The following is a 19,333-nucleotide window of genomic DNA, read 5'->3' as shown; positions in this document are numbered from 1 at the left end:
CACAATGTGTGCTGCACTCTTCCACATACTTTTTCCTGGTGCCAAGGGTGAAAGCAGAATTGATGGTGGGCCTTTTTTGCTGGTACGTAAGTCCACTATTCACATGATCATCTTACAGTATCCTTAAATTCGGAAAACTTTTTCCAATCATGTCTCTTCTGCTTTTATTACATCATGCTTCTTCATTGTCCATTGCAGCAGCTTATCTTATACCATTTTTTCTGATAATCTCCATTAACTGCTTTTAAGATGCCCAAAGAAAAACAGCAAAATATACAAAGAAACTCCTAAATAATCTGCATTGTTTGGATAGAGGTTAGTGAGAGGAGAGAGCAAGGCAAGCACCAGAAACAACATTGTGTGAGTTGGAGAGAATCTGGATGGTAAAACAAATCTGTAAAACATTAAACTGCATTGTTTAAAGGAGCTATCTGGTGAATGATGTCACAATAGACCTCATAACTCCGCAGACATCACCAGACAAGCAAACATTCTAAAATGTCTCTTGTTGGTGGTTGTTAGAGATGCAGGACTTAGCAAATCCAACTTTTTTTTTTCTCTCAGCTGCTTGGTCCTTTAACACTTAAAGGTAGATGTGAAGAAATATTTGGGAGGAACAATGTAATACTTAACATCAGATGTTTCAATGGAGTTGAACACTACAGACTACATTTCAAATGATTTGCACTGCCAGGTTTCACATAGGTGTGCAAAATGTGTCATCTTTTATAACAGAATCTAGATTTGACGATATTGATAGCGAAAGTCTGAACTTTCAACTTAAAAATGTTCACTGGGTGAGTGCAGTTTTCTCAGTCCTATATTTGAGAAAAGGGTGGAAAATGGAGCTCCAAGGAACGGGAAATGTGAGGAGCAGTTTGGGATTGTTAGGAACATCCATAAACACTTAACCTTGTGGCATTCAGAAAATTCCCCAATACATTTTACAACACTAAATGCTAGAATGTAAGAAGCACATCATCCATTTATAAGTAAGTACTCAATTTTTAGGGAGCCATTCTTACACCTGACAGGTTTATGTGGCATGTTGTTATATATTGGGGAGTGTCCTACTGTCCCTTATTGAGAGTTCTCAGATTACGTGTCTTTTGAGGAAATATATGTTGTTAATTTCATCCACGTACACAAAGCCCTTTATTATGTTTTAAGAGCCTAGCAATTACAAAGTTTCTAATACACAAACTACTTAACAGCATTTAAGCTTTGCTCTATTGTAATGATAAATCCAAGACATTAGATGGAAAAAATATGTGTTCAATGGCTTGTGTGACTGTAGCTACACATACTGTGCCTTATCCTACCATCTAGTGTTTTGCTCAGAGTACTGCAACTTGTTTTTCTTTGAGAAGTGTTTTCGAGTCACGGGATGGAGTGGCTTCTCCTTCTCGGTGCTACTGTGCATGGGCATCAAGCCCTTTGTTAGATTGTTTTCTTTCCACCGTCGGGTTCGGACTTGTTTCCTCTCGCACCGGTAGATCTTGGTTCAGTACGATCTGAACTTCTCTCTTCTCTATAAACGTCGGTTTAGTTCTGGATCGCGTTTTCTAACTTATAATCGATCCGACAGAGCCCTTCTTCGGCATACTTTCACTCGTGGTTGTCAAACGATGTCTGTCTGATGGAACGGACTCCGTTTCGCTTTTGCCCTCTGTGTCACTCCTAGTTTCCATACACTGATCAACACTGTGTGCAATTGAGTGTTTCTCTGGATCAGAGAAGAAAGCTGTGAAGCGTGTCGATCCTTCAGTTCGAAGAAAACTCTTAGGGATTGAAGAGCACATCGGCTGGAGATAGCGTCCAAGTCGTCGGAACAAACGTCTGACATTTTTTGAGAAGAGCATGCTCAAGCTGCAGTTTCTATCGCAGGCCCTGATTTGGAATGAGATTCGGATGGGGACAGCCAGTCGCTTCCAGTGGCGCAGTATGTGACTACATCAGCCCCTTCCCATCACTCAAAGACAACCAAGAAGACTTCAGCACTAGTCTTGGGTCCACCACTGCTTGCTGGCCTTGGTCAGACCTAAAAAACGCATGCGGATGACGAATCCTCATGTTCGGCACCGAAAATTAAGACCAAAATGCATTCGGCACCGACCGAACAGCGTGCCGCACCTGTTTCAGGATTGATTTGAGAAGCAGAGCCTTCCACCTCGCAGCTTGTTCCCCAGACCTTAGGAGCTGAAATCTGTGGGTGATAAATAAGCTCAAACTACTGAGGAGTTTTCGGAAATAAGGCCCATATTAGAAGTAATGGGTGCTAAACAGCGTAAAGTCCAGATGCACAAAGACACTGGAAGGATTATTGGTTCTCCTCCTCCTACAACAAAGAGAAAATGATCTTTCCAAGAGACTCTAGAAGCTGCGCCTCCACCTACTAAAATACTTAAGCATAGGGAGAAACCAAAGGCCCTACAACAGCCTTCAACCCCCTCATTATCTTTACTTGCTGCTTCTCCACCGCCACCTTCACAATTTTCTCCACAATATCCTATCTCTACACATGGTGATGATTTAGGTGATACTCATTACAACATAGATCCATGGTATTTTTATGATCCAGATCCCATACCTTCCAATGATCCTGATACATACCCGGCTAGGCCATCTCCACCTGAAGACACCACTACCTACAATCAGGTCAAAGCTAGGGCAGCTGCATATCACAATGTGCAGTTGCATACAGATCCCATTGAGGATGATTTTTTTTATTCAACACATTGACATCCACTCACAAGGAGTATCAGTGTCTACCCATGCTCCCAGGCATGCTTAAACATGCAGACCACATTTTCAAGGAGCCAGTGAAGGCTAGCGTTATCACACCAAGGGTAGACAAAAAGTACTAAACTACACCTTCAGATTCACTTTTCATTTCACATCATTTGCCAGCTGACTCTATAGTTGTCAGTGCAGCATGGAAAAGGGCAACTAGCCATTCCACAGGGGGTGCTCCTCCTCCAGACAAGGAGAGTCGTAAGTTTGATTCAGCTGGGAAAAGAGTAGCAACTCAAGCTGCTAATCACTGGAGGGTTGCAAATTCTCAAGCTCTGTTAGCCAGATATAATAGAGCTCATTTGATTGAAGTGGAGGAGTTCTTACAGTACCTTACACCAGAAAAGGGTACAGCAGATAGTTACTGAGGGCCTGGCTATCTTGAATAACCAAATTAGATCTGCCTTAGATGCAGCATACAAAGCAGCAAGGGGTATCAACACCAGTGTGAATATTAGAAGGCACGCATGGTTGAGAACTTCGAGGATCAAACCTAAAATACAACAGGCAGTACTTAATATGCCTTTTGATAAGCAACACTTTTTTGGTCCAGAACTAGATAACACCATAGAGAAACTAAAGAAAGACTGATTCAGCTTAAGCTTTGGGTGCCCTTTACACAACCCCTACTTGGGGAACTTTTCGTAGGCCCCAGTTCAAAGGTGGTTCTAAACAATCAACCTCAGAGCCGTCCACATCCCCAAAGAAACAAGGACAACAATTTTACAATAGAATTTTTTTCCTTACAAAGGAAATAACTTTAGCTGTAGAGGTAGATCCACCACCACAAGAGGTTCTTCCACCTCAATCCAAACAGTGACTTTCTGCACATCCCCACACAGCATATATCTCCTGTGGGAGGAAGACTGGGAAATTTCTACCAACAATGGCACAATATCATGACAGATCAATGGGTGCTGTCAATTATCGAGAATGGTTATTGCCTAGAACTCATTTCTACTCCACTAAACATTCTCCCTCGCAGAGACTTTCTCTGAAACATCTAAATTTAAAAAAACAGAAGGTACAATCACTTCTACTCAAGGGTGCAATAGAGATGGTACCTATATCCCAATAAGGGGCAGGAGTATATTCTCTATACTTCCTCATACCAAAATAGGATAGTACTCTCAGGCCAATCCTGGATCTCAGACCCTCAGTCAGTACATCCTGTCAGAGCATTAACACATGGTCACTCTTCAGGACGTCATTCCCCTGCTACAAAAACAAGACTACATGACAGCATTAAATCTAAAAGATGCTTACTTCCACATTCCCATACATCCAGCACATTGCAAATTTTTAAGATTTGTGATAGCAGGCAAGCACTACCAGTGCAAAGTACTATCCTTTGGAGTAACAACAGCACCATGGGTATTCACCAAATTCCTTGCAGTGGTTGCAGAATACCTCAGAAGGTAACATATACATATCTTTCCTTATCTGGACGACTGGCTCATAAAAGCCAGCACCATTCTAACCTGTCAACAGCACACAGTACACAGTGGATACCCTACACAATCTAGGGTTCACAATCAATTACCAGAAATCTCATCTGCAACCAAAGCAAATACAACCGTATCTGGGAGCAATTCTGAACACTGTCAGCATTAGTGTACCCACACCCACTGAGAATTCAAGCTTTCCACAATCTCATATCTCAACTACAATGCAAGCACACTTATACAGGAAGGATTATCATGAAACCTTTGGGAATGATGGCATTGTGCATAACAATAGTACCCAGTGCACATCTAAACATGAGACCCATACAACAGTGTCTCTCCCAACAATGGTCTCAGTCACCGGGTCAACTTCACGATCTAGTGTTGTTGGGCTGCCAAACTTACAAATCTCTGCAATGGTGGAATCACGCTAACTTATCAAAAGGGGGGCCATTTCAGGACCCTGTGCCACAGACCATAATCACGACCAATGCATCAATGATAGGTTGGGGAGCCCATCTCAACAACTTTACCATACAAGGGGAAAGGGACTCAATTCAACTAACTTAGCATATAAACAATTTTGAATTGCTAGCAGTGTTCCTAGACCTCTAAGCTTTCCAACCACATACCATGCACAAAGCAATGCTGATAAGGACAGACAACATGACCACAATGTATAATCTGCAAAAACGTGGGGGAGGTACAGCTGTGTGTGTGTGTGTGTGGGGGGGGGGGGGCACACTCAATTGTCCTTTCAAGCACAGACACTTTGGAAATGGGCAAGTAACAATCACATCAATTGCTAGCAGAGTATATCTCAGGGATACACAACCAACTAGCAGACCTCTTAAGCAGGACGCAGCAACAAATACACAAATGGGAGATTCACCCACAAGTGATTCAACAATACTTCCACATGTGGGGAACCCTGAACATAGATCTCTTTGCAAAAACGCAAAAAGCCCAAACTTTGTATCCAGGTACCCACACCCTCGATCCAAGGGCAATGCTCTATGGATCAATTGATTAATTAGTCAGGGATATTTGCTTACGCTTTTCCCCCTCTCCCACGAATTCCATTTCTGGTCAACAAGATCAGTCACACCTCCCTGGCTATGATACTTATAGCTCCCACGTGGGCTCGTCAACACTGGTACACAACACTGTTGGATCTCTCTGTAGTTCCATATTACAAGCTTCCAAACAGACCAGACCTTTTGACTCAAAACAAAGGTCAAATCAGCCATCCCAATCCCAGTATGCTCAACCTGACAATTTGACTCCTGAGGTCATAGAGTTTGGATATCTACAGCTTTAATAACAGGATTAATAAACATTCTAAAAGAATCACACAAACCTACAACCAGACAGTGCTATGCAGCTAAATGGAAACGTTTTGTATATTACTGTCAACCCCAAAACATTGATCCACTTAAAGCATCAGTACAGGATATTTTCAGTTATTTGCTTTGTTTACAAAAAGCAAATCTTGCATACTCATCATATTAAGATTCATTTAACAGCAATAGCTGCTTACCTGCAAAACAGACAGCATACTTTGCTGTTTAGGATCCCTGTCATAAAAGCTTTTATAAAAGGCCTTAAAAGAATTATTCCACCTAGAGCTCCATCAGCTCCTGTCTGGAATCTTAACATTGTGCTCACAAGGCTTATGGGTCCACCATTTGAACCCATGCATTCTTGCACTCTTCCATTTCTCTCATGGAAGGTTGCTTTCCTAGTAGCATTACTTCCTTAAGAAGAGTTAGTGATATTCAAGCTTTCACTTTAGAAGAACCTTTCTTCCAAATTCACAAAAATAGAACAGTACTTAGGACAAATCAAACAAATTCCTACCTAAAGTAGTTTCACCACTTCACATCAGTCCGTCAGTGGAATTGCCAGTCTTTTTTCCACAGACAGATTCAGTTGCTAAAAGAGCTCTTCACACTCTTGATTTTAAAAGAGCTCTCATGTATTATGTAGCTAGAACATAAGACAGCTATTAGCAACTCCTAAAGCACATTCTACTAGAAAGAAAGGAGCTTCAATGGCATTCTTAGGAAATATACCAATGGCAGACATATGCAAAGCAGCCACATGGTCCACACCACACACATTTACTAAACACTACTAAACACTACTGTGTGGATGTGTTATCTCATCACCAAGCAAAATGTTGGTCAAACTACTCCAACTCATACAGGCTAGCCACCGCTTTTTTGGGGAGGGGACTGATTGTCAGTCTATGCAAAGCATATGTATCTGCAGCTACACCTAATCTAACGGAAAATGTTACTCACCCAGTAGACATCTGTTCGTGGCATGTAGTGCTGCAGATTCACATGTGCCATCACTCCTCCCGGATGCCTGTAGCAGTTGTAGTACTTTCTTTATGTAAATATGTATATACACTGCATGGACATCTTATCTTACTGAGTGTGTATGTGTATGTATGTATATATATATATATATATATATATATATATATATATATATATATATATATATATATATATATATATATATACACACATATAATGTTAATCACCCAGTAGACATCTGTTTGTGGCATATATATATATATATATGTATATATATATATATATGTATATATATACACACACACACACAACATATCAAAATCGTATTAAGGCGTGCATGCCACCCTTGAAATCAACACGCAGTAATATTCCTAAAATGACTTGCATGGAACTGAATACCTAAAGGATATAAATAGTCATAATACTAACGTAGAGTAACAAAATAACATATAATTTCAATAATAGACACTATATGGTGCTGTGTACTTGAATACTAGAAAGCAGCATAACAACATGTAGAAGGTGTGCAGATCACCGTTATTAAAAGACAACAGTGGTGTCCAAAATTAGGTGTGCAAATCACTGAAAAGAATATGGTCAACAATAGTATCCGCAATTAGGTGTGCGAATCACTGGGAAATGCAAGGAGTAACTGAAGCGGCCGGAAATCCAGCAGTCTGCTGGTACACCCACAGTCATGCACTGGAAGGCTTCAATAATGGCTACCGAAGCCCCAGCAGCAGTGGAGATACGCTCTAGATGTCCAGGAAATTGTGACGTGCACACATGATGCAAGTACAACATCACACTTGATTCAAAACCATGCGTGTCCCCCCAGTGATGTCTGCTACCAGTGCTTCTAATTCTGCACGCTCCTGCTGTGAGACACTCCGTTTAAATAGCCAGTGTTTAACGGTAATGAGCGTTGGTCCCTGCACCTTAGCATAAATATAATAAAGTACATATGTTTAGTAGTTAATTCTGGGTCAACCAGTTTCACCAAACAAAGCTCAATCCTCATTAATGACAACTTGTCTTTCGCATGGATTGTAATCCGCATGGGTTCCCTGGTGTTTCAACAGCCACGTAGCTTGTTGCCTTGATTGTAATGATAAATCCAAAATGTTAGATGGAAGAAATATGTTTATTTTGCAATTGAAACATTGGATGAAGTGGAGCTTACAAATAAAACAGCTTTCCCTTGCTCATCCTCCCAACGACTTTTCTCAGGGTTCGAACTCCACAGGAACCTCGCACACAGAGAAGCGCGCTCTAACAATTCTAATCCAATAAACCGATGAAGGAAGTACACTGATACAATATATAAAAATACTAAACCTGAATATTATAATCAAATACTAAATTATTATATATCTAAATATATATATATCTCAATCATAATATCTATCTTACCCAGGTGTGTTACCGTGTCTTTCATGGGATGCTTAAGCTTAAGTTTAAGTTGTAGAGTTAGTGCAGAACTCAATATACTGAACATATTTCTGAAGGTCCCAGGTTATTTACTTCATTGCTGAATCCTGCACTTTTTGGTTGCTGCCTGTGATAGTCTGCATATGAACGTAAAGAGTTCTGTTGACCAGGTCTGCTTTTATATGTCCATGGATGACTTTTAATAATGTAATCTTACTTGTGATACATGACATAGGGGGTCATTCCGATCCCGTCGGGCGCCGCCTGCCGGGTGGAGACCGCCAAAAGACCGCACCGCGGTCAAATGACCGCGGCGGTTATTCTGACTTTCCCGCTGGGCGGGCGGGCGGGCGACTGACAAAAGGCCGCCCGCCCGCCCAGCGGGAAAGACCCAGCAACGATGAAGCCGGCTCCGAATGGAGCCGGTGGAGTTGCTGGTGTGCGACGGGTGCAGTGGCACCCGTCGCGATTTTCAGTGTCTGCAAAGCAGACACTGAAAATCATTATGGGGCCCTGTTAGGGGGCCCCTGCACTGCCCATGCCAGTGGCATGGGCAGTGCCGGGGCCCCCAGAGGCCCCACGACACCCGTTCCCGCCAGCCTGGTTCTGGCGGTGAAAACCGCCAGAAACAGGCTGGCGGGAAGTGGGTCGGAATCCCAATCTGCGCCGCCATGGAAGATTCATTTGGCCAGGGGAAAACCGGCGGGAAACCGCCGGTTTCCCTTTTCTGACCGCGGCTTTACCGCCGCGGTCAGAATTGGCCAGGAAGCACCTCCAGCCTGTTGGCGGTGCTTCCGTGGTCGTTGGCCCTGGCGGTCAATGACCCCCATAGTCTCACCTTGCCATTAATAACACATGCGCACCCATCTAAGATGATGACAAAAGTGTGAAAAAAATTAAGAAGCAGACATCGACCCCCTGGGGTTCCTACTGTGTTTTTGAGCAGCCTTGCGAACTGCTTCCATCTCCCATGTCTCCTAGATTATTTCCCAGATTGTAGTCTTTGCAAGAGTGATACAACTCTGTAAGTGCTAATGGAAGTTCTTTGTGTTCCTCAAATGATGAAGTCCGAAACGTGTCTTCATCAGGAAGTGCTATGTAGGAGCAAGTTGTAATGTGGATTTGGAGGTCTTATCATACAACACTATCAATTTTACTTTGTGTCTTGATCTAATATGGGGTTAATAATGATTTTATGGCTCCTTAACAGTTCTTTTACAGTGACCAAAGTGGTGTGGTAAAGTTTTATGGCACTTTTGCATTCAATCGAAAGCGCAATGTTCTAGAACTGGAAATAAAACAGGATTACACCTCTCCTGGGACACAGAAATATGTGGTAAGAACTGTTTTTATTAATCATTGCCTACTCTTCGTCATTATAAACATTTAGTGAATAACCTAGCTATATTGTTTAAAAATGTAATTTGTTATTTTTGTCATTCGATGCATATTACTTAGGGAAAGAAAGAGCACTTATTGCTGTTGCTTTTGTTTTTGTTAATCAGACCTTAGATATCTGTTATAGCTATCTCAATATCCTAAAAATATTTTTTCTCCAGTATTGGATCTTTCATATATTCACATGCTTGAATCATTCTCCATTGTCGAAGAGGGAGTCCCACGGTACCTTGACCATTGCAGTTTGCATCATTACCTTAGACTCTAATGGCAATGAATCGTCACTTTAGTAACGTATCTATGTCCTTTTTAAAATAGGAACAAACTTGAACTATGACCAATCAGACAACCGTACCCTCTAGAACAGTGGTTCCCAACCTTTTGACTTCTGTGGACCCCCATTTTATCAATACTGGAACCTGGGGACCCCCACTGAATCATTATTGGAACACGGAACCCCGAGGAGTAATTACTGATAGCTGGGACCTAATATAATTAAATGTTTTAAGCAGCCGCGGACCCCCTGAGTAGGCTTCGCGGACCCCCAGGGGTCCCCGGCCCACAGGTTGGGAACCACTGCTCTAGAACACTCCCAAAAGAGTCTGCATCCATCAGATTTTATTTCCGCACATTGTGTGAAGGGAGTGCCCCTGAGCCTTGCTCAGATTTTCTTTACTTAAAACTATGAATTCTAATAACTATTTCTGATACTTCCAAAAAAAGACTCTTCAGATCTTGCAAGTCCTGTTGAAAAAAGCGACTACATGTTGATGACCCGCTTAAAGAATGCCTTTACTCCCTTTACCCCAACCACCAGGTAAAGAATTGTAAGGTATGTAGAACCTTCTCCTCAAATACTATTTAAGGATAGACTACTGCTGTGGCTGCAGAAGTCCAAAACCCAGAAAATGACAACTTATGATGATGAAAGTGACGTGTCCGAGAAGTCACAAAAGAGGGCAAGATCCTCTGATCATGGGACATCTGAGGAGAGTAGAACAGCTTTAAAAGTTCACCATAAAGACATTCTGATAAAGGAGAAAAGACTCATCTCCACAGAAAAGCCTCCTGTCAGCCCACCACCCTATCGCTGAAGCCTAGGGAACTTTTGAAAACTACTTCAAAACCACTTTCGACTCGAATATCACTGTTGATGGCAGTCTTGTCAATGACAACAATGGTGAGCACCGTCTCGTCCACGGAACAATGACGACGTCCATCAACACTCCCATTTCGTCACTGAGAATTCACCCTTCGTCAATGAGGCTGGTGACTTCTCCATTGACAAGAGCCTCGTCGACGATAGCCCTGCCAATGAGACCATGACAGTGACAGCCCCGTCGGCGACAACACCACCTAAAAAGACACTAGAGACGGCAAAAGAAAATCCATCAGTGTTGACAACTCTAGTGACAGCCATGGCGTCAATGAAAGGACAGTCGACGGGGCCATCAACAATGAGAGTTAAAATGCCTGAAAAGACATTGACTCCAGCAGTAACGTCCCCCATTAAAGTATCACCTTTTCCTCTGTCACATCTAATGGACATGGAGGAGTCCGATGATAATGTACCTTTTGGGATTGCGCACAGTCTATCCCAATTACTCGTTAAATGCCAAGAGGAGGATGATCCTGAGGAGGAAGACAAATGTTATAGCCAACAATGCTATGCTCCTCCACCAAGAAGATATTAAGAGCACCATTACAGACCTCAACAACCACAGGAAGAAATGCAATTGCCTATTGCATTGGCTCAGGATCGGCAAGCTATGTTGCAGGATTACAGGAAGAGGTTTCCTGAGCCACCAACGAAGCACCAACCACTGTCACCTCAAACAGAAGTCCCATCTACATCTCAAAATATACCTCCACCTGTAACCCCCAAGATAACCGCAAGAACCATAGCTGTGCAACCAAGAGAAGACCCATCTTCATGGAAAGATGAAAGAAAGGAAGGTGAGATACCTGAAAATGCTCTGACACAGGATGAGTGGGATGACTGTCTAATTCCCACACCCTCATCTCCACCGCTATGCCCATCAGATTCTTCCCCCAGAGGAGATTGGGGGGTTTCATAACTTGATGGACAGTGCTGCAGCAAGATTTCACCTCCCGAATTCCGTCAAGCAAGCTGACTGTTTCCTGTATGATTTTAAGGAGCAAACAAGGAAATCAGTCCACTCAATCCTCATCATTGATTACATATGGGAGGAGGGTGTTAAGATAATGAAAAACCCTGCAACCGTGACTACTGTGCTGCCACAGGTAGACAAGAAATACAAAGCCCCAGAAGATGCTCCGACCTCCATTACATGTCATCCCAAACCAGACTCAGTAATATCGCAAGCTGCGCAGCTCTGCCCAAGAACCCTTCAGGTCCCATTTCTGCACCACCAGACAGGGAAGGCAGACTTCTGGATAATGTGTGCAAGAGGTTTTCCCTCATGTTTTCTATTGTAGTATGTGCAGCAAACTCGTTGGACATCCTTGTCCGCAACGATAGGCAGATGTGGTCTGACATCGGCAACCTCGTAGACCTTATCCCTCATGACAAGAAGGCAGAAGCAAAGATCCTACAAGAAGGACAGCCTACCTTATCTGAGGTAATTTATTGCGCAATGGACATTGCATCAACGGGCTTTTGTCAGCTAGCTGGAGCAGCAGTCCTCAGACGCCAAGGATGGCTGAAGTCAGCATCTTTTAGGCTGGAGGTCCAGCCTAAGGCTTTAGATTTGGCCTATGATGGTAAGATGCTTTTTGGAAAGCACGTTGGTGGTGTGCTACTCGCAATAAAGACTGATATTGCTAGATCCCTTGGCACCCTGTTGTATAAGAAATTGGCCTTTTGAGGGGTTGTGGAAGGGGTTTTTCCTCCATTTGAGGATCATATTACCCTCAGCAATTTCAGCAGCAGTACTTCCAACTGCCTGGAGTGGCCTATAAACAAGGCCCTCGCCAAAAGCAGCCCTCACAGGGTAGAGACCTAGGTCGCAAGCAGTAATCTCCACCAGGTACCGACCTACACACATCACATCCCATCCTGTGGGTGCGAAGGTCTCCACCTATCTACCCCAATGGAGAGCGATAACTATAGACACCACCCTCCCATCTTCACTTACTAGGAAAAGAAGCCCTCACCATGCTTGCAAAGGGAGCAATCAAAGAGAGTTTCTTTTTCGCAAAAGGGCATAGGCTTCTATTCCTGAATCTTCCTGATCTGAAAGAAAACAGGGGAAAGGGGGCCAGTCCTAGACTTAAAAAAGCTGAACAACTTCTTATGCAAACAATCATTTTGGATGGTCATCCATTCCAATATTCTGCATCTCCTCTACAGTGGAGATTTCATGACGACTCTCGACTTGCAGGATGCATATTTTCACATCCCAATACATTTCAAACACAGGAAATATATTTGCTTCTCTGTAACCAGTACCCATTACCAATTTAAAGTCCTTCCATGCGAGCTGAAATTGGCACCTCGCATATTCACCAATTGCCTGGCACCTGTAGCAGCCGCTCTCAGAACCCAAGGGTACTAAGTGTTTCCCTACTTGGACGATTGGCTGCTAAAAGCCCCAACAAAGGATCAAGTAGCCAAAGCCACTCAAGCCTGTCTCAACCTATTTCACAAACTGGGCCTCACTGTCAATTTCCAGAAATCAGTAACTGTTCGAAACCAAACTATTATATTCCTAGGTTTGCTTCTAGATACCATCAACAACAAGGTGTATTTAACTCAGAACAGACAACTCAAACTAAGCTCTAGCTGTCAAACTGTCAAAAAGAAGGTCTGCTTCAGTTCGTCTGTGCAAACCGTTGCTGGGGATGATGTCTTCTTCAATCAGTCTAGTACCTCTTGCATGACTGAAGATGAGACTATTGCAAGAAGAATTACAGAAACAATTGATCCAGAAAGAAGGATCATTCGACGATATCATGACTATCACTGCAAACATGAAAAAGGCTATACTGTGTGGGTCCCAAACTTCTTATTTGTCATAAGGCTTCTCGTTTCTACCTCAGATTCCCTAGTTTGTCATAACAGATGCCTCTCTACAAGACTGAGGTGGCCATCTGCAAGACTTGCAGATTCAGGGGCAGTGTTCAACGCAACAGAAGACATGGCATATCAACAGACAAGAATTGAAAGCCATATCTCTCACTCAGCAGGCTTTTCAGAGAAATGCAGGTGCTTTGGGGCTTGTTCCTACGGACAATACGACCAGCATATACTACATAAACAAACAAGGAGGGACACGATAACTAACGTTCTCCCAAGAGGCCCAGGATTTCTGTAATTGGCTCACAATGCACAAGATATCACTGAGAACCAACCATATGTCCGGAATCAACAACACTATTGCGCAGATGCTCAGCAGGGCAAAAGTGAGCTGCCACAAGTGTGAACTAGACCAAACACAGATAAACAGAATATTTGCACACTGGGTCACACTGACATGGAATCTCTTTGCAACAGATAAGAATAACAAATGACAATTCTATACAAGTCGATCTCCACTCCCAGGGTCGTGGGGGAGTGCCCTTTTGATGAGATGGTCAGGTATTTATGCATAAGCTTCCCTCCTCCCCCTTCCCTCTCATACAGAAGGTTCTCAGGAAAATGAGAAGAGAGCTTTGTTGCTTGATCCTTATCGCTCCCAGGGGGCCCAGGCAGTACTGGTGTACAGAGCCCCACCTGCTGTCGGAATGCAATCCCATTCACCTCCTGGCGTTTCCAACATTGTTGACCATGAACCAGGGCCAGATCCTGCATCTGGAGCCAGTCTCTCTCCACTTGTGTGCATGGCTCCTGAATAAGTGAATTCAAGGATCTAGACATTCCCCAGGACTGTAGGGATATCCTGTCTCATGCTAGCGCTGAACCCACAAACAACACATACAGATTAAAATGGAAACGATTCTGCACTTGGTGTCATCAATTTAACCTGCACCCCTTGACAGCATCACCTGGACAGATTCTGCCGTATCTCCTTTTGCTCTCCAAATCAGAATTAGTGCATGCATCTGTCAAGGTTCACCTCGCAGCAGTCTCGAGATATGTGCTCATCTCATTCTCTCTCTTTGGGCCACATGAATAATTAAACAATTCATGAAATGGCTATTGAGAGCCTTCCCTCCAGTTAGGGTGCCTCCTCCGTATCTGCATCTCAATATAGTTTTCTCACTGCTAATGAAACCGCCATTCAAGATCATTTATAAAGTGGACCTAAAGTTCCTGACTTGGAAGGTGGCTTTATTGTTAGCTCTCACCTCTGCTAGAAGAGTCAGCGAAATACAAGCTTTCATGATGCAGGAACCATTCCTACACTTCACTGACGATTATGCACTCCTTAGACAAACCCTAAATTTATCCGCCTGGGCCCATCTCAATTCCATCTTAAAAAGCCAATCATATGGGGCACTTTTTTCCCAAAACCAGCTACTCCCGCTGAGCAGTCTCTTCATTCCTTGGATGTCAAACGGTGCCTAAAATTCTTTTTGCATCATACTCTGCAAATACGTAAGACTGACCAGCTTTTAGTATCATATGGCTATTGTATCAACAAGGTTCTTAAGTCACAAAAGCTACTTCTGCAAGATGGATTTCAGCTGCCATCTAGTTTTGCCACTCAAAGGCGGGTAAACTGCTTACATCCAAGGCCAGAGCGCACTCAACAAGGGCAGTGTCCACTTCGACTGCTCTGTTTGCAGAGTGCCTTAAGAGAGGATTTGCCGTGCTGCCACATGGAAGAGCACCCACACATTTTCACGCAGCACTACTGCCTAGAATCGGCACACTGTAGTGACACAGCAGTGGGACAGGCGGTGTTACGTCATCTGTTCCAATAAGGTGACACTCTACTTATGAGATTTTTATATTACTATTTAAGTATGGTTCACTGTCGTATTATTCCAATCTGCATACCTGTTTTCTTTTCCCATATCTGGAATAATTTCAAAAGGTGTAGATATGTTATATTAATTTCTTAACCACCCTCTAAGAGGAGGTGCGCGTGTGTGTGTGTGTGTGTGTGTATATATATATATATATATATATATATATATATATATATATATATATGTTCGATGGCATGTGTAGCTTTAGATACACATGCTGTGCACTGTTCCTGCCATCTAGTTTTGGGCTCGGAGTGTTACAAGTTGTTTTTCTTCGAAGAAGTCTTTTCGGGTCACGGGAAACGTAGAAAACCATCGAAAATTCGTCTGGATTGTTTACATTCAGCACCTGTTTAGTTTCATCACATCGGCACCGACATCAAGACCGCTTTGGCAGCCCTTCGGGGCTTCCGCACTTCAACAAGGCCCGGTTCGGCCCGACCACACCCGTCGTCGAAGACTAATGGACCGGACCCCCTTCCGTTTCTGTCCTAAGTGTCACGCCAAGTATCCTTATACAGACCAGCACCGGGTCTGTAACCTGTGTTTGTCGCCCGAACACAGAGAGGATACTTGTGAAGCCTGCAGAGCGTTTCGATCTAAGAAGACCTTAAGGGATCGACGCGCAAGATGACTACAGATGGCGTCGAAGCCAAAACAACATCTCGACTTCGAGGAAGAAGAGATGAGGATATCCATTCAAGGATCGGACTCGGAGGAATCTGACGGTGATCGACCTTCGACGGCGCAGCAAAAAGTGAGTACACCTGCCCCGTCCCACACCCAAGGTCACACCAAAAAACTAAAGCCCACGGGGACGCCACTGCCAGAAGGCCATGGCTTAACCCACAGAAAGAAGGTGACCAAGTAACATCGGCATCGAAAAAGGCCAAAGATTTGCCGAAAACTTCCTACTCCGGTCGAGGAACCAGCACCGAAAAAAGTCGCATCGAGTAATCGAATCGAGCAAGCTTCGAAAGAGCAAGGAGAGTGGAAAATCCAACGCAGCGGGGAAAAGAGTGGCATCGCAGGCAGCCAATCAGTGCCAAATTGCCAACTCACAAGCCCTATTTGCCCGCTACGACAGGGCGCACTGGGACGAAATGCAAGACATCATACAGCACTTGCCCAAAGAACACCAAAAACGTGCCCAACAAGTGGTCGAAGAAGGGCAGGCCATATCAAACAACCAAATCCGGTCTGCCCTAGACTCTGCTGATACAGCAGCACGGACTGTCAATACAGCAGTAACGATTCAAAGGCATGCATGGCTGCGAAGTTCTGGGTTTAACCCAGAAATCAAGAGGCAGTATTGAATATGCCGTTTAATCAACATCAGCTGTTTGGGCGGAAGTGGATACCGCAATCGAAAAAATTAAAAAAGACATGGACACGCCCAAAGCCAGGGGCGCTCTCTACTCCTCACAATACAGAGGAACATTTAGGAAACCACAGTTTAGGGGGGGTTTAGACAACAGCCATCAGAACCATCCACCTCCCAAACAAAACCCACCTACCAGTCTCAGTACCAGAGAGGGGTGGTTTTGTGGTTCCTACAGAGGACAATTCCCAAGAGGAAGAGGGAAATTCCAGCCCTCCAAGCCAAGCCCTAGCAAACAGTGACTTCAATGTCACACTTCCCCAACACATATCACCAGTGGGGCGGAGATTAACCAAATACAACCACAATTGGACACACATTACCACAGACATGTGGGTCCTATCAATTATCCACCATGGTTATTGCATAGAATTCACAACATTACCTCCAGATGTTCCCCCAAGACTACACAAAATGTCTCCACAACACTTAGACCTATTACAAATAGAGGTCCAAGCACTGCTACAAAAACAAGCCATAGAGCTATTACCCTATCACCAAAAAGGAACAGGCGTTTACTCCCTGTATTTCCTTATCCCGAAAAAAGATAAAACGTTAAGGCCTATCTTAGATCTCAGGACACTGAATTTCTTCATCAAATCAAATCATTTCCACATGGTAACACTTCAGGACATAGTTCCCTTACTAAAACAAGGGGAATACATGACAACACTGGATCTCAAGGATGCGTATTTTCACATACCCATCCATCCATCTCACAGGAAATACCTCAGGTTTATAATACAAGGCAAACTTTACCAATTCAAAGTGTTGCAGTTCGGAATAACAACAGCCCCCAGGGTATTTACAAAATGCCTAGCTGTAGTAGCAGCTCATATAAGGAGACATCACATGCACGTATTCCCATATCTAGACGATTGGCTAATAAAAGCCAACACTCAACAACAATGTCACGTTCATACGCAATACTTAATAGATACTCTACACAAACTAGGTTTTTCTATCAATTACCAAAAATCTTGTTTAGAACCAGCCCAAATACAACAATATTTGGGAGCAACACCCAACACACAAAGAGCAACTGCCACTTCAAGTCCACAAAGGGTACAGTTGTTTCAAAATATAAAATCAAGCATGCAACCAAACCAACAATACACGGTCAGGTTTGTGATGAAACTATTAGACATGATGTCCTCATGCATAGCTATTGTCCCAAACGCAAGACTACAAATGCGGCCCTTACAACAGTGCCTAGCAAAACAATGGACGCAGGCACAGGGTCAACTCCAAGATCTAGTGTTGATAGACCGCCAAACACACTCTTCGCTTCAATGGTGGAACCCTGTAAATTTAAACAAAGGGCGGCCTTTTCAAGACCCAGTGCCTCACCCCATTCTCACAACAGACGCATCCATGATTGGGTGGGGAGCACACCTTAACAATCACAGCATACAAGGTCAATGGGACAATCAGCAAAAACAACTCCACATAAATCACTTAGACCTGTTAGCAGTCTTTCTAGCACTAAAAGCCTTTCAACCCCTTCTAGCCCACAAACACATTCTTGTCAAAACAGACAATATGACAACAATGTATTATCTAAACAAACAGGGGGGGACACACTCGTCACAGCTGTGTCTCTTAGCACAAAAAATTTGGCATTGGGCAATCCACAACAACATTCGCCTAATATCAGGCATTCACAATCAGTTAGCCGACAATCTCAGTCGAGATCACCAACAAACTCACAAGTGGGAAATACATCCCCAGATCCTACAACATCACTTCCACCGCTGGGGAACAGCAAACATGGATCTGTTTGCAACAAAAGAAAGCGCAAAATGCCTAAACTTCGCATCCAGATACAAACACCCTCAGTCCAAGGGTAATGCTCTATGGATCAGCTGGTCAGGAATATTTGCTTATGCTTTTCCCCCTCTCCCGCTCATTCCCTATCTGGTCTACAAACTGAGTCAAAACAAACTTAAAGTAATGCTTATAGCACCAACGTGGGCACGCCAACCTTGGTACACCACACTGTTGGACCTATCTGTGGTCCCCCACATCAAACTACCAAACAGACCAGATCTGTTAACTCAACACAACCAAATCAGACACCCGAATCCAGCATCGCTCAATCTAGCAATCTGGCTCCTGAAGTCTTAGAATTTGGATATCTAAACCTTTCCAAAGAGTGTATGGAGGTCATTAAACAAGCAAGAAAACCCACAGCAAGACATTGTTACGCTAACAAATGGAAAAGGTTTGTCTGCTACTGCCAGGCTAATCAAATTATGCCATTAAACGCCTCCACACAAAACATTGTAAGTTATTTACTACACCTACAAAAGTCCAATTTAGCCTTCTCTTCCATTAAAATCTATCTCACTGCAGTATTTGCTTATCTGCAGATTAAACAGTCAAAATCACTTTTTAGAATCCCAGTTATTAAAGCCTTTATGGAAGGACTAAAAAGAATCATACCCCAAGAACACACCAGTACCTTCGTGGAATCTTAATATTGTATTAACACGACTCATGGGCCCACCATTTGAACCCATGCACTCTTGTCAAATACAATTTTTGACTTGGAAAGTAGCTTTTCTAATAGCCATCACTTCACTTTGAAGAGTTAGCGAAATACAGGTGTTTACTATTCAAGAACCCTTTATATAAATACATAAACATAAGGTGGTTCT

At 43.3% G+C, this 19,333-nt stretch overlaps 1 protein-coding gene across 2 annotated transcripts in view; it reads left to right on the top strand.

Moving 5' to 3' along the window:
• TAF2 (TATA-box binding protein associated factor 2) overlaps positions 1–19,333 on the top strand; it is a 663,535-nt gene that overhangs the window by 245,844 nt on the left and 398,358 nt on the right. For both annotated transcript variants that reach the window (XM_069220673.1, XM_069220672.1), the window contains exon 13: positions 9,218–9,332. In XM_069220673.1, coding sequence (XP_069076774.1) covers positions 9,218–9,332 — 115 coding nt within the window. The remainder of the gene's footprint in view (positions 1–9,217; positions 9,333–19,333) is intronic.

Source organism: Pleurodeles waltl, chromosome 2_2 (genome assembly GCF_031143425.1).
Source record: "Pleurodeles waltl isolate 20211129_DDA chromosome 2_2, aPleWal1.hap1.20221129, whole genome shotgun sequence".
Lineage (NCBI taxonomy): Eukaryota > Metazoa > Chordata > Amphibia > Caudata > Salamandridae > Pleurodeles > Pleurodeles waltl.
The sequence above is the reverse complement of the archived record's forward strand: the minus strand, read 5'-3'. Positions and strand labels throughout refer to the sequence as shown.